The sequence below is a fragment of the Oncorhynchus keta genome, unplaced genomic scaffold, assembly GCF_023373465.1.
Source record: "Oncorhynchus keta strain PuntledgeMale-10-30-2019 unplaced genomic scaffold, Oket_V2 Un_scaffold_8424_pilon_pilon, whole genome shotgun sequence".
Taxonomy (NCBI): Eukaryota; Metazoa; Chordata; class Actinopteri; order Salmoniformes; family Salmonidae; genus Oncorhynchus; species Oncorhynchus keta.
This window is the reverse complement of record NW_026291005.1, coordinates 651,875-667,013: the sequence shown is the minus strand read 5'-3', so window position 1 is coordinate 667,013 and position 15,139 is coordinate 651,875. Positions and strand designations below refer to the sequence as shown.

At 43.8% G+C, this 15,139-nt stretch overlaps 1 protein-coding gene across 1 annotated transcript in view; it reads right to left on the bottom strand.

The window, feature by feature from the left end:
* The window catches only part of snx30 (sorting nexin family member 30), a 47,012-nt gene that overhangs the window by 18,986 nt on the left and 12,887 nt on the right, over positions 1-15,139 (bottom strand). The window contains exon 2 of the mRNA XM_052517535.1: positions 6,507-6,695. Coding sequence (XP_052373495.1) covers positions 6,507-6,695 — 189 coding nt within the window. The remainder of the gene's footprint in view (positions 1-6,506; positions 6,696-15,139) is intronic.

Here is a 15,139-nt window from a genome sequence, read left to right as displayed (position 1 = left end):
TGGTGATAATATGGTACGGTGATAATATGGTATGGTGATAATATGGTATGGTGGTAATATGGTATGGTGATAATATGGTATGGTGATAATATGGTATGGTGATAATATGGTCTCTCAGTATGGATATAATATGGTCTCTCTGTATGGTGGTAATATGGTATGGTGCGGTCTCTCAGTATGGTGATAATATGGTACGGTGATAATATGGTATGGTGATAATATGGTATGGTGATAATATGGTCTCTCAGTATGGATATAATATGGTCTCTCTGTATGGTGGTAATATGGTATGGTGAGGCCTCTCAGTATGGTGATAATATGGTATGGTGGTAATATGGTATGGTGGTAATATGGTATGGTGGTAATATGGTATGGTGCGGTCTCTCAGTATGGTGATAATATGGTACGGTGATAATATGGTATGGTGATAATATGGTCTCTCAGTATGGATATAATATGGTCTCTCTGTATGGTGGTAATATGGTATGGTGAGGTCCCTCAGTATGGTGATAATATGGTAGGTATGGTGATAATATGGTATGGTGATAATATGGTATGGTGAGGTCTCTCAGTATGGTGATAATATGGTATGGTGAGGTCCCTCAGTATGGTGATAATATGGTATGGTGAGGTCTCTCAGTATGGTGATAATATGGTAGGTATGGTGATAATATGGTATGGTGAGGTCTCAGTATGGTGATAATATGGTATGTTGAGGTCTCAGTATGGTGATAATATGGTAGGTATGGTGATAATATGGTATGGTGAGGTCTCAGTATGGTGATAATATGGTATGGTGAGGTCTCTCAGTATGGTGATAATATGGTAGGTATGGTGATAATATGGTATGGTGAGGTCCCTCAGTATGGTTATAGTATGGTATGGTGAGGTCCCTCAGTACGGTGATAATATGGTATGGTGGGGTCTCTCAGTATGGTGATAATATGGTCTCTCAGTATGGTGATAATATGGTATGGTGAGGTCCCTCAGTATAGTGATAATATGGTATGGTGAGGTCCCTCAGTATGGTTATAGTATGGTATGGTGAGGTCTCTCAGTATGGTTATAGTATGGTATGGTGAGGTCTCTCAGTATGGTTATAGTATGGTATGGTGAGGTCTCTCAGTATGGTTATAGTATGGTATGGTGAGGTCTCTCAGTATGGTTATAGTATGGTATGGTGAGGTCCCTCAGTATGGTTATAGTATGGTATGGTATGGTCTCTCAGTATGGTTATAGTATGGTATGGTCTCTCAGTATGGTTATAGTATGGTATGGTGAAGTCTCTCAGTATGGTTATAGTATGGTATGGTGAGGTCTCTCAGTATGGTTATAGTATGGTATGGTCTCTCAGTATGGTTATAGTATGGTATGGTGAAGTCTCTCAGTATGGTTATAGTATGGTATGGTGAGGTCTCTCAGTATGGTTATAGTATGGTATGGTGAGGTCTCTCAGTATGGTTATAGTATGGTATGGTGAGGTCTCTCAGTATGGTTATAGTATGGTATGGTGAGGTCTCTCAGTATGGTTATAGTATGGTATGGTGAGGTCTCTCAGTATGGTTATAGTATGGTATGGTGAGGTCTCTCAGTATGGTTATAGTATGGTATGGTGAGGTCTCTCAGTATGGTTATAGTATGGTATGGTGAGGTCTCTCAGTATGGTTATAGTATGGTATGGTGAGGTCCCTCAGTATGGTTATAGTATGGTATGGTGAGGTCTCTCAGTATGGTTATAGTATGGTATGGTGAGGTCTCTCGGTATGGTTATAGTATGGTATGGTGAGGTCTCTCAGTATGGTTATAGTATGGTATGGTGAGGTCTCTCGGTATGGTTATAGTATGGTATGGTGAGGTCTCTCAGTATGGTTATAGTATGGTATGGTGAGGTCTCTCAGTATGGTTATAGTATGGTATGGTGAGGTCTCTCAGTATGGTTATAGTATGGTATGGTGAGGTCTCTCAGTATGGTTATAGTATGGTATGGTGAGGTCTCTCAGTATGGTTATAGTATGGTATGGTGAGGTCTCTCAGTATGGTTATAGTATGGTATGGTGAGGTCCCTCAGTATGGTTATAGTATGGTATGGTGAGGTCTCTCAGTATGGTTATAGTATGGTATGGTGAGGTCTCTCAGTATGGTTATAGTATGGTATGGTGAGGTCTCTCAGTATGGTTATAGTATGGTATGGTGAGGTCCCTCAGTATGGTTATAGTATGGTATGGTGAGGTCTCTCAGTATGGTTATAGTATGGTATGGTGAGGTCTCTCAGTATGGTTATAGTATGGTATGGTGAGGTCTCTCAGTATGGTTATAGTATGGTATGGTGAGGTCTCTCAGTATGGTTATAGTATGGTATGGTGAGGTCTCTCAGTATGGTTATAGTATGGTATGGTGAGGTCTCTCAGTATGGTTATAGTATGGTATGGTGAGGTCTCTCAGTATGGTTATAGTATGGTATGGTGAGGTCTCTCAGTATGGTTATAGTATGGTATGGTGAAGTCTCTCAGTATGGTTATAGTATGGTATGGTGAGGTCTCTCAGTATGGTTATAGTATGGTGAGGTCTCTCAGTATGGTTATAGTATGGTATGGTGAGGTCTCTCAGTATGGTTATAGTATGGTTATAGTATGGTATGGTGAGGTCTCTCAGTATGGTTATAGTATGGTATGGTGAGGTCTCTCAGTATGGTTATAGTATGGTAAGGTGAGGTCTCTCAGTATGGTTATAGTATGGTATGGTGAGGTCCCTCAGTATGGTTATAGTATGGTATGGTGAGGTCTCTCAGTATGGTTATAGTATGGTATGGTGAGGTCTCTCAGTATGGTTATAGTATGGTATGGTGAGGTCTCTCAGTATGGTTATAGTATGGTATGGTGAGGTCTCTCAGTATGGTTATAGTATGGTATGGTGAGGTCTCTCAGTATGGTTATAGTATGGTATGGTGAGGTCTCTCAGTATGGTTATAGTATGGTATGGTGAGGTCTCTCAGTATGGTTATAGTATGGTATGGTGAGGTCTCTCAGTATGGTTATAGTATGGTATGGTGAGGTCTCTCAGTATGGTTATAGTATGGTATGGTGAGGTCTCTCAGTATGGTTATAGTATGGTATGGTGAGGTCTCTCAGTATGGTTATAGTATGGTATGGTGAAGTCTCTCAGTATGGTTATAGTATGGTATCTCTCAGTATGGTGAGGTCTCTCAGTATGGTTATAGTATGGTATGGTGAGGTCTCTCAGTATGGTTATAGTATGGTATGGTGAGGTCTCTCAGTATGGTTATAGTATGGTATGGTGAGGTCCCTCAGTATGGTTATAGTATGGTATGGTGAGGTCTCTCAGTATGGTTATAGTATGGTATGGTGAGGTCCCTCAGTATGGTTATAGTATGGTATGGTGAGGTCTCTCAGTATGGTTATAGTATGGTATGGTGAGGTCCCTCAGTATGGTTATAGTATGGTATGGTGAGGTCCCTCAGTATGGTTATAGTATGGTATGGTGAGGTCCCTCAGTATGGTTATAGTATGGTATGGTGAGGTCTCTCAGTATGGTTATAGTATGGTATGGTGAGGTCTCTCAGTATGGTTATAGTATGGTATGGTGAGGTCTCTCAGTATGGTTATAGTATGGTATGGTGAGGTCTCTCAGTATGGTTATAGTATGGTATGGTGAGGTCTCTCAGTATGGTTATAGTATGGTATGGTGAGGTCTCTCAGTATGGTTATAGTATGGTATGGTGAGGTCTCTCAGTATGGTTATAGTATGGTATGGTGAGGTCTCTCAGTATGGTTATAGTATGGTATGGTGAGGTCTCTCAGTATGGTTATAGTATGGTATGGTGAGGTCTCTCAGTATGGTTATAGTATGGTATGGTGAGGTCCCTCAGTATGGTTATAGTATGGTATGGTGAGGTCTCTCAGTATGGTTATAGTATGGTATGGTGAGGTCTCTCAGTATGGTTATAGTATGGTATGGTGAGGTCTCTCAGTACTGATTTGTATTTCTATTGTAGAACTGGCCATGTGTTGTGTTGTAAAACCAACTACTTCTATGTCTGGGACCACCAGGATATGAAAGTCCTATAGTTGGGTGTTAAATCTGACCAGAGGCCTCAAAAAAAAAAAAAACTATTCATTTAATGCAACTGGTTCCACGATCTGTGTTTCCTCCAGCTCAGCGTACAGAGTGGACCCTTGGTTAATGCATGACTTAGTAATCACCTCATTATCACACTCCCCCGCCCCACCCCTACGGCAGTGTACAGTATTACATAGTAAAGTGTGTATATTACAGCAGTATACAGTATTACTATAGTATTGTGTAGTAAAGTGTGTATATTACAGCAGTATACAGTATTACTATAGTATTGTGTAGTAAAGTGTGTATATTACAGCAGTATACAGTATTACTATAGTATTGCATAGTAAAGTGTGTGTATTACAGCAGTATACAGCATCGAGTATCGTTTCAGTATCGAGTATCGTTTCGGTATCGAGTATCGTTTCGGTATCGAGTATTTTGTTGCTAAACCCAGTATCAGCATTGTTTTGGTATACAGTATTTTGTTGCTAAACCCAGTATCAGCATTGTTTTGGTATACAGTATTTTGTTACTAAACCCAGTATCAGCATTGTTTTGTTATACAGTATTTTGTTGCTAAACCCAGTATCAGCATTGTTTTGGTATACAGTATTTTGTTACTAAACCCAGTATCAGCATTGTTTTGGTATACAGTATTTTGTTACTAAACCCAGTATCAGCATTGTTTTGGTATACAGTATTTTGTTACTAAACCCAGTATCAGCATCCAAGTCAAAATTATGGTATCGTGACAACTGACACAATATCTGGGCTGGAATCCCAATTAGGCCCGACTATTGTCGGTAGGTAGGTGAGGAGAGGTGAAGAGGGGAGAGGTGAGGAGAGGTGAAGAGGGGTGAGGAGAGGTGAAGAGGGGTGAGGATAGGAGAGGAGAAGAGGGGTGAGGAGAGGTGAAGAGGGGTGAGGAGAGGTGAGGAGGGGTGAGGAGAGGAGAGGTGAAGAGGGGTGAGGAGAGGTGAAGAGGGGTGAGGAGAGGTGAAGAGGGGTGAAGAGGGGTGAGGAGAGGTGTGAGGAGAGGAGAAGAGGGGTGAGGAGAGGAGAAGAGGGGTGAGGAGAGGTGAAGAGGGGTGAGGAGAGGAGAAGAGGGGTGAGGAGAGGTGAAGAGGGGTGAGGAGAGGTGAAGAGGGGTGAGGAGAGGTGAAGAGGGGTGAGGATAGGAGAGGAGAAGAGGGGTGAGGAGAGGTGAAGAGGGGTGAGGAGAGGTGAAGAGGGGTGAGGAGAGGTGAAGAGGGGTGAGGAGAGGTGAAGAGGGGTGAGGAGAGGTGAAGAGGGGTGAGGAGAGGAGAAGAGGGGTGAGGAGAGGTGAAGAGGGGTGAGGAGAGGTGAAGAGGGGTGAGGAGAGGAGAAGAGGGGTGAGGAGAGGTGAAGAGGGGTGAGGAGAGGTGAAGAGGGGTGAGGAGAGGTGAAGAGGGGTGAGGTGAGGAGAGGAGAGGAGAGGAGAGGTGAGGTGAGGAGAGGAGAGGTGAGGAGAGGTGAAGAGAGGAGAAGAGAGGTGAGGTGAGGAGAGGTGAAGAGAGGTGAAGAGAGGTGAAGAGAGGAGAAGAGAGGAGAAGAGAGGAGAGGAGAGGAGAGGAGAGGAGAGGTGAAGAGAGGTGAAGAGAGGTGAAGAGAGGTGAAGAGAGGAGAAGAGAGGAGAAGAGAGGAGAAGAGAGGAGAGGAGAGGAGAGGAGAGGTGAAGAGGGGTGAAGAGGGGTGAAGAGGGGTGAAGAGGGGTGAAGAGGGGTGAGGAGAGGAGAAGAGGGGTGAGGAGGGGGATGAGGGGGATGAGCGAGAGGGGGATGAGCGAGAAGGGAGAGATGACAACATTGTGTTGCTCCAGCCTCTAAGTTGGTCTATTTGATGACAGAATAAAAACAGAATTCTAACAGCAACAAAGCTTTATGGTTGAAAGGGTTGGGGCAGATGCTGTGTTTTCCCATCCACATTACAGGTTGTATTTTCCAGATCTGAGGTCCTTCAGCATCACGTGCCCTCCATCCACATTCCAGATCTGAGGTCCTTCAGCATCACGTGTCCTCCAGAGGGTAACAGATCTGAGGTCCTTCAGCATCATGTGTCCTCCAGAGGGTAACAGATCTGAAGTCCTTCAGCATCACGTGTCCTCCAGAGGGTAACAGATCTGAAGTCCTTCAGCATCACGTGTCCTCCAGAGGGTAACAGATCTGAAGTCCTTCAGCATCACGTGTCCTCCAGAGGGTAACAGATCTGAAGTCCTTCAGCATCACGTGTCCTCCAGAGGGTAACAGATCTGAGGTCCTTCAGCATCACGTGTCCTCCAGAGGGTAACAGATCTGAGGTCCTTCAGCATCACGTGTCCTCCAGAGGGTAACAGACAGCTTCTCCACAGACACATTGACTCTCCATGAAGCTGAGAGACAGCGAGCATGCGAGAGGACCCTACCCACCTTAGTGACCACTCTGTAGGTGATGTAGGTCTCCATGGTGGAGACGTGTTTCTTCGGGTCGTCGACGGTGACGAAGAGGTCACGTGTTTCTCCATCCAGGTCGTCATCCAGCTGCAGCCGGTTCAGGAGGGAGGACGAGGAGGAGGGACTAGATGTCTCCACCGGCGTCCCATTGGGCTGAATTTGGTCCTAGAAGCAGGAAACATGAAGACCATAGAAACAACTTAAGTAGTTGGATGTGTCCTAAATACCACCCAACATAGTGCACGACTTCTAACCAGAGAATACCACCCAACATAGTGCACAACTTCTAACCAGAGAATACCACCCAACATAGTGCACGACTTCTAACCAGAGAATACCACCCAACATAGTGCACGACTTCTAACCAGAGAATACCACCCAACATAGTGCACGACTTCTAACCAGAGAATACCACCCAACATAGTGCACGACTTCTAACCAGAGAATACCACCCAACATAGTGCACGACTTCTAACCAGAGAATACCACCCAACATAGTGCACGACTTCTAACCAGAGAATACCACCCAACATAGTGCACGACTTCTAACCAGAGAATACCACCCAACATAGTGCACGACTTCTAACCAGAGAATACCACCCAACATAGTGCACGACTTCTAACCAGAGAATACCACCCAACATAGTGCACGACTTCTAACCAGAGAATACCACCCAACATAGTGCACGACTTCTAACCAGAGAATACCACCCAACATAGTGCACGACTTCTAACCAGAGAATACCACCCAACATAGTGCACGACTTCTAACCAGAGAATACCACCCAACATAGTGCACGACTTCTAACCAGAGAATACCACCCAACATAGTGCACGACTTCTAACCAGAGAATACCACCCAACATAGTGCACGACTTCTAAACAGAGAATACCACCCAACATAGTGCACGACTTCTAACCAGAGAATACCACCCAACATAGTGCACGACTTCTAACCAGAGAATACCACCCAACATACACTAAACTACAGACATGATTGGTACTCTACATCTAATAACAGATCACATGACTGGTCCTCTACATCTAATAACAGATCACATGACTGGTACTCTACATGTAATAACAGATCACATGACTGGTACTCTACATCTAATAACAGATCACATGACTGGTACTCTTCATGTAATCTAATAACAGATCACATGACTGGTACTCTATATCTAATAATAGATCACATGACTGGTCCTCTACATCTAATAACAGATCACATGACTGGTACTCTACATCTAATAACAGATCACATGACTGGTACTCTACATCTAATAACAGATCACATGACTGGTACTCTTCATGTAATCTAATAACAGATCACATGACTGGTACTCTATATCTAATAATAGATCACATGACTGGTCCTCTACATCTAATAACAGATCACATGACTGGTACTCTACATCTAATAACAGATCACATGACTGGTACTCTACATCTAATAACAGATCACATGACTGGTACTCTACAACTAATAACAGATCACATGACTGGTACTCTACAACTAATAACAGATCACATGACTGGTACTCTACAACTAATAACAGATCACATGACTGGTACTCTACAACTAATAACAGATCACATGACTGGTACTCTACATCTAATAATAGATCACATGACTGGTACTCTACATCTAATAACAGATCACATGACTGGTACTCTACATCTAATAACAGATCACATGACTGGTACTCTACATCTAATAACAGATCACATGACTGGTACTCTACATCTAATAACAGATCACATGACTGGTACTCTACATCTAATAACAGATCACATGACTGGTCCTCTACATCTAATAACAGATCACATGACTGGTACTCTACATCTAATAACAGATCACATGACTGGTACTCTACATCTAATAACAGATCACATGACTGGTACTCTACATCTAATAACAGATCACATGACTGGTCCTCTACATCTAATAACAGATCACATGACTGGTACTCTACATCTAATAACAGATCACATGACTGGTACTCTACATCTAATAACAGATCACATGACTGGTACTCTACATCTAATAACAGATCACATGACTGGTACTCTACATCTAATAACAGATCACATGACTGGTACTCTACATCTAATAACAGATCACATGACTGATACTCTACATCTAATAACAGATCACATGACTGGTACTCTACATCTAATAACAGATCACATGACTGGTACTCTACATCTAATAATAGATCACATGACTGGTACTCTACATCTAATAACAGATCACATGACTGGTACTCTACATCTAATAACAGATCACATGACTGGTACTCTACATCTAATAACAGATCACATGACTGGTACTCTACATCTAATAACAGATCACATGACTGGTACTCTACATCTAATAACAGATCACATGACTGGTACTCTACATCTAATAACAGATCACATGACTGGTACTCTACATCTAATAACAGATCACATGACTGGTACTCTACATCTAATAACAGATCACATGACTGGTACTCTACATCTAATAACAGATCACATGACTGGTACTCTACATCTAATAACAGATCACATGACTGGTACTCTACATCTAATAACAGATCACATGACTGGTACTCTACATCTAATAACAGATCACATGACTGGTACTCTACATCTAATAACAGATCACATGACTGGTACTCTACATCTAATAACAGATCACATGACTGGTACTCTACATCTAATAACAGATCACATGACTGGTACTCTACATCTAATAACAGATCACATGACTGGTACTCTACATCTAATAACAGATCACATGACTGGTACTCTACATCTAATAACAGATCACATGACTGGTACTCTACATCTAATAACAGATCACATGACTGGTACTCTACATCTAATAACAGATCACATGACTGGTACTCTACATCTAATAACAGATCACATGACTGGTACTCTACATCTAATAACAGATCACATGACTGGTACTCTACATCTAATAACAGATCACATGACTGGTACTCTACATCTAATAACAGATCACATGACTGGTACTCTACATCTAATAACAGATCACATGACTGGTACTCTACATCTAATAACAGATCACATGACTGGTACTCTACATCTAATAACAGATCACATGACTGGTACTCTACATCTAATAACAGATCACATGACTGGTACTCTACATCTAATAACAGATCACATGACTGGTACTCTACATCTAATAACAGATCACATGACTGGTACTCTACATCTAATAACAGATCACATGACTGGTACTCTACATCTAATAACAGATCACATGACTGGTACTCTACATCTAATAATAGATCACATGACTGGTACTCTACATCTAATAATAGATCACATGACTGGTACTCTACATCTAATAATAGATCACATGACTGGTCCTCTACATCTAATAACAGATCACATGACTGGTACTCTACATCTAATAACAGATCACATGACTGGTACTCTACATCTAATAACAGATCACATGACTGGTACTCTACAACTAATAACAGATCACATGACTGGTACTCTACAACTAATAACAGATCACATGACTGGTACTCTACATCTAATAACAGATCACATGACTGGTACTCTACATCTAATAACAGATCACATGACTGGTACTCTACATCTAATAACAGATCACATGACTGGTACTCTACATCTAATAACAGATCACATGACTGGTACTCTACATGTAATAACAGATCACATGACTGGTACTCTTCATGTAATCTAATAACAGATCACATGACTGGTCCTCTACATCTAATAATAGATCACATGACTGGTCCTCTACATCTAATAATAGATCACATGACTGGTCCTCTACATCTAATAACAGATCACATGACTGGTACTCTTCATGTAATCTAATAACAGATCACATGACTGGTCCTCTACATCTAATAACAGATCACATGACTGGTACTCTACATCTAATAACAGATCACATGACTGGTACTCTACATCTAATAACAGATCACATGACTGGTACTCTACATCTAATAACAGATCACATGACTGGTACTCTACATCTAATAACAGATCACATGACTGGTACTCTACATCTAATAACAGATCACATGACTGGTACTCTACATCTAATAACAGATCACATGACTGGTACTCTACATCTAATAACAGATCACATGACTGGTACTCTACATCTAATAACAGATCACATGACTGGTACTCTACATCTAATAACAGATCACATGACTGGTACTCTACATCTAATAACAGATCACATGACTGGTACTCTACATCTAATAACAGATCACATGACTGGTACTCTACATCTAATAACAGATCACATGACTGGTACTCTACATCTAATAACAGATCACATGACTGGTACTCTACATCTAATAACAGATCACATGACTGGTACTCTACATCTAATAATAGATCACATGACTGGTACTCTACATCTAATAACAGATCACATGACTGGTACTCTACATCTAATAACAGATCACATGACTGGTACTCTACATCTAATAACAGATCACATGACTGGTACTCTACATCTAATAACAGATCACATGACTGGTACTCTACATCTAATAACAGATCACATGACTGGTCCTCTACATCTAATAACAGATCACATGACTGGTACTCTACATCTAATAACAGATCACATGACTGGTCCTCTACATCTAATAACAGATCACATGACTGGTACTCTACATCTAATAACAGATCACATGACTGGTACTCTACATCTAATAACAGATCACATGACTGGTACTCTACATCTAATAACAGATCACATGACTGGTACTCTACATCTAATAACAGATCACATGACTGGTACTCTACATCTAATAACAGATCACATGACTGGTACTCTACAACTAATAACAGATCACATGACTGGTACTCTACATCTAATAACAGATCACATGACTGGTACTCTACAACTAATAACAGATCACATGACTGGTACTCTACATCTAATAACAGATCACATGACTGGTACTCTACAACTAATAACAGATCACATGACTGGTACTCTTCATGTAATCTAATAACAGATCACATGACTGTACTGTGTTGTTAGGTATTACAACTGTATCAGGACATCAAACCAGCATTGTAATAGTGGTGGGGAGAAGAGAGAGTTTTGTAATATAAGGCCCTAAAAACACTGACAAAACTTTCCTGGTAGCCTGCCCAGCCAGCTGTGAGAGTTGGGCTTGTGTCATGAAGTGCTCTTTCCTAAACAGACAATAACAGTGTTAGCCGAAGTTAAACACTGATGTTAAAAGACTGACAAATGACACCCAGGACAAATAGAAGCACCCCCCCTGTGGGCCTTGGTCAAAACAGAGCCCTATGGGCCTTGGTCAAAACAGAGCCCTATGGGCATTGGTCAAAACAGAGCCCTATGGGCCTGGGTCAAAACAGAGCCCTATGGGCCTGGGTCAAAACAGAACCCTATGGGCCTTGTTCAAAACAGAACCCTATGGGCCTTGTTCAAAACAGAACCCTATGGGCCTTGTTCAAAACAGAACCCTATGGGCCTTGTTCAAAACAGAACCCTATGGGCCTTGTTCAAAACAGAACCCTATGGGCCTTGTTCAAAACAGAACCCTATGGGCCTTGTTCAAAACAGAACCCTATGGGCCTTGTTCAAAACAGAACCCTATGGGCCTTGGTCAAAACAGAACCCGATGGGCCTTGGTCAAAACAGAACCCGATGGGCCTTGGTCAAAACAGAACCCGATGGGCCTTGGTCAAAACAGAACCCTATGGGTCTTGGTCAAAACAGAGCCCTATGGACCTTGGTCAAAACAGAACCCTATGGGCCTTGGTCAAAACAGAACCCTATGGGCCTTGTTCAAAACAGAGCCCTATGGGCCTTGTTCAAAACAGAGCCCTATGGGCCTTGTTCAAAACAGAGCCCTATGGGCCTTGTTCAAAACAGAGCCCTATGGGCCTTGTCAAAACAGAACCCTATGGGCCTTGTTCAAAACAGAGCCCTATGGGCATTGGTCAAAACAGAGCCCTGTGGGCCTTGTCAAAACAGAGCCCTGTGGGCCTTGGTCAAAACAGAGCCCTGTGGGCCTTGGTCAAAACAGAGCCCTGTGGGCCTTGGTCAAAACAGAGCCCTATGGGCCTTGTTCAAAACAGAGCCCTATGGGCCTTGTTCAAAACAGAGCCCTATGGGCCTTGTTCAAAACAGAGCCCTATGGGCCTTGTTCAAAACAGAGCCCTATGGGCCTGGGTCAAAACAGAACCCTATGGGCCTTGGTCAAAACAGAGCCCTATGGGCCTTGGTCAAAACAGAGCCCTATGGGCCTGGGTCAAAACAGAGCCCTATGGGCCTGGGTCAAAACAGAGCCCTATGGGCCTGGGTCAAAACAGAGCCCTATGGGCCTGGGTCAAAACAGAACCCTATGGGCCTTGTTCAAAACAGAACCCTATGGGCCTTGTTCAAAACAGAGCCCTATGGGCCTTGTTCAAAACAGAACCCTATGGGCCTTGGTGGGGCCTCAAAACAGAACCCTATGGGCCTTGTTCAAAACAGAACCCGATGGGCCTTGTTCAAAACAGAACCCGATGGGCCTTGGTCAAAACAGAACCCGATGGGCCTTGGTCAAAACAGAGCCCTATGGGCCTTGGTCAAAACAGAGCCCTATGGGCCTTGTTCAAAACAGAACCCTATGGGCCTTGTTCAAAACAGAGCCCTATGGGCCTTGGTCAAAACAGAGCCCTATGGGCCTTGGTCAAAACAGAGCCCTATGGGCCTTGGTCAAAACAGAGCCCTATGGGCCTTGTTCAAAACAGAGCCCTATGGGCCTTGGTCAAAACAGAGCCCTATGGGCCTTGGTCAAAACAGAACCCTATGGGCCTTGTTCAAAACAGAGCCCTATGGGCCTTGGTCAAAACAGAACCCTATGGGCCTTGGTCAAAACAGAACCCTATGGGCCTTGGTCAAAACAGAACCCTATGGGCCTGGGTCAAAACAGAGCCCTATGGGCCTTGGTCAAAACAGAGCCCTATGGGCCTGGGTCAAAACAGAACCCTATGGGCCTGGGTCAAAACAGAACCCTATGGGCCTTGGTCAAAACAGAGCCCTATGGGCCTGGGTCAAAACAGAACCCTATGGGCCTTGGTCAAAACAGAGCCCTATGGGCCTTGGTCAAAACAGAGCCCTATGGGCCTGGGTCAAAACAGAGCCCTATGGGCCTGGGTCAAAACAGAGCCCTATGGGCCTTGGTCAAAACAGAGCCCTATGGGCCTGGGTCAAAACAGAGCCCTATGGGCCTTGGAGCCCCTGGGCCTCAAAACAGAGCCCTATGGGCCTTGGTCAAAACAGAGCCCTATGGGCCTTGGTCAAAACAGAGCCCTATGGGCCTTGTTCAAAACAGAGCCCTATGGGCCTTGGTCAAAACAGAGCCCTATGGGCCTTGGGTCAAAACAGAGCCCTATGGACCTTGGTCAAAACAGAACCCTATGGGCCTTGGTCAAAACAGAACCCTATGGGCCTTGTTCAAAACAGAACCCTATGGGCCTTGTTCAAAACAGAGCCCTATGGGCCTTGTTCAAAACAGAGCCCTATGGGCCTTGTTCAAAACAGAGCCCTATGGGCCTTGGTCAAAACAGAGCCCTATGGGCCTTGGTCAAAACAGAGCCCTATGGGCCTTGTTCAAAACAGAGCCCTATGGGCCAAAACAGAGCCCTATGGGCCTTGGTCAAAACAGAGCCCTATGGGCCTTATGGGCCTTGGTCAAAACAGAGCCCTATGGGCCTTGGAGCCCTATGGGCCTTGGTCAAAACAGAGCCCTATGGGCCTTGTTCAAAACAGAGCCCTATGGGCCTTGGTCAAAACAGAGCCCTATGGGCCTTGGTCAAAACAGAGCCCTATGGGCCTGGGTCAAAACAGAGCCCTATGGGCCTGGGTCAAGCCCTATGGGCCTTGAGCCCTTGGGCAAAAACAGAACCCTATGGGCCTTGTTCAAAACAGAACCCTATGGGCCTTGTTCAAAACAGAGCCCTATGGGCCTTGTTCAAAACAGAGCCCTATGGGCCTTGGTCAAAACAGAGCCCTATGGGCCTTGGTCAAAACAGAGCCCTATGGGCCTTGGTCAAAACAGAGCCCTATGGGCCTTGGTCAAAACAGAACCCTATGGGCCTTGTTCAAAACAGAACCCTATGGGCCTTGTTCAAAACAGAGCCCTATGGGCCTTGGTCAAAACAGAGCCCTATGGGCCTTGGTCAAAACAGAACCCTATGGGCCTTGTTCAAAACAGAACCCTACCTTGTTCAAAACAGAACCCTATGGGCCTTGGTCAAAACAGAGCCCTATGGGCCTTGGTCAAAACAGAGCCCTATGGGCCTTGTTCAAAACAGAACCCTATGGGCCTTGTTCAAAACAGAGCCCTTGGTCAAAACAGAACCCTATGGGCCTTGGTCAAAACAGAGCCCTCCTTGTTCAAAACAGAACCCTATGGGCCTTGTTCAAAACAGAGCCCTATGGGCCTTGGTCAAAACAGAGCCCTATGGGCCATGGTCAAAACAGAACCCTATGGGCCTTGTTCAAAACAGAGCCCTATGGGCCTTGGTCAAAACAGAACCCTATGGGCCTTGGTCAAAACAGA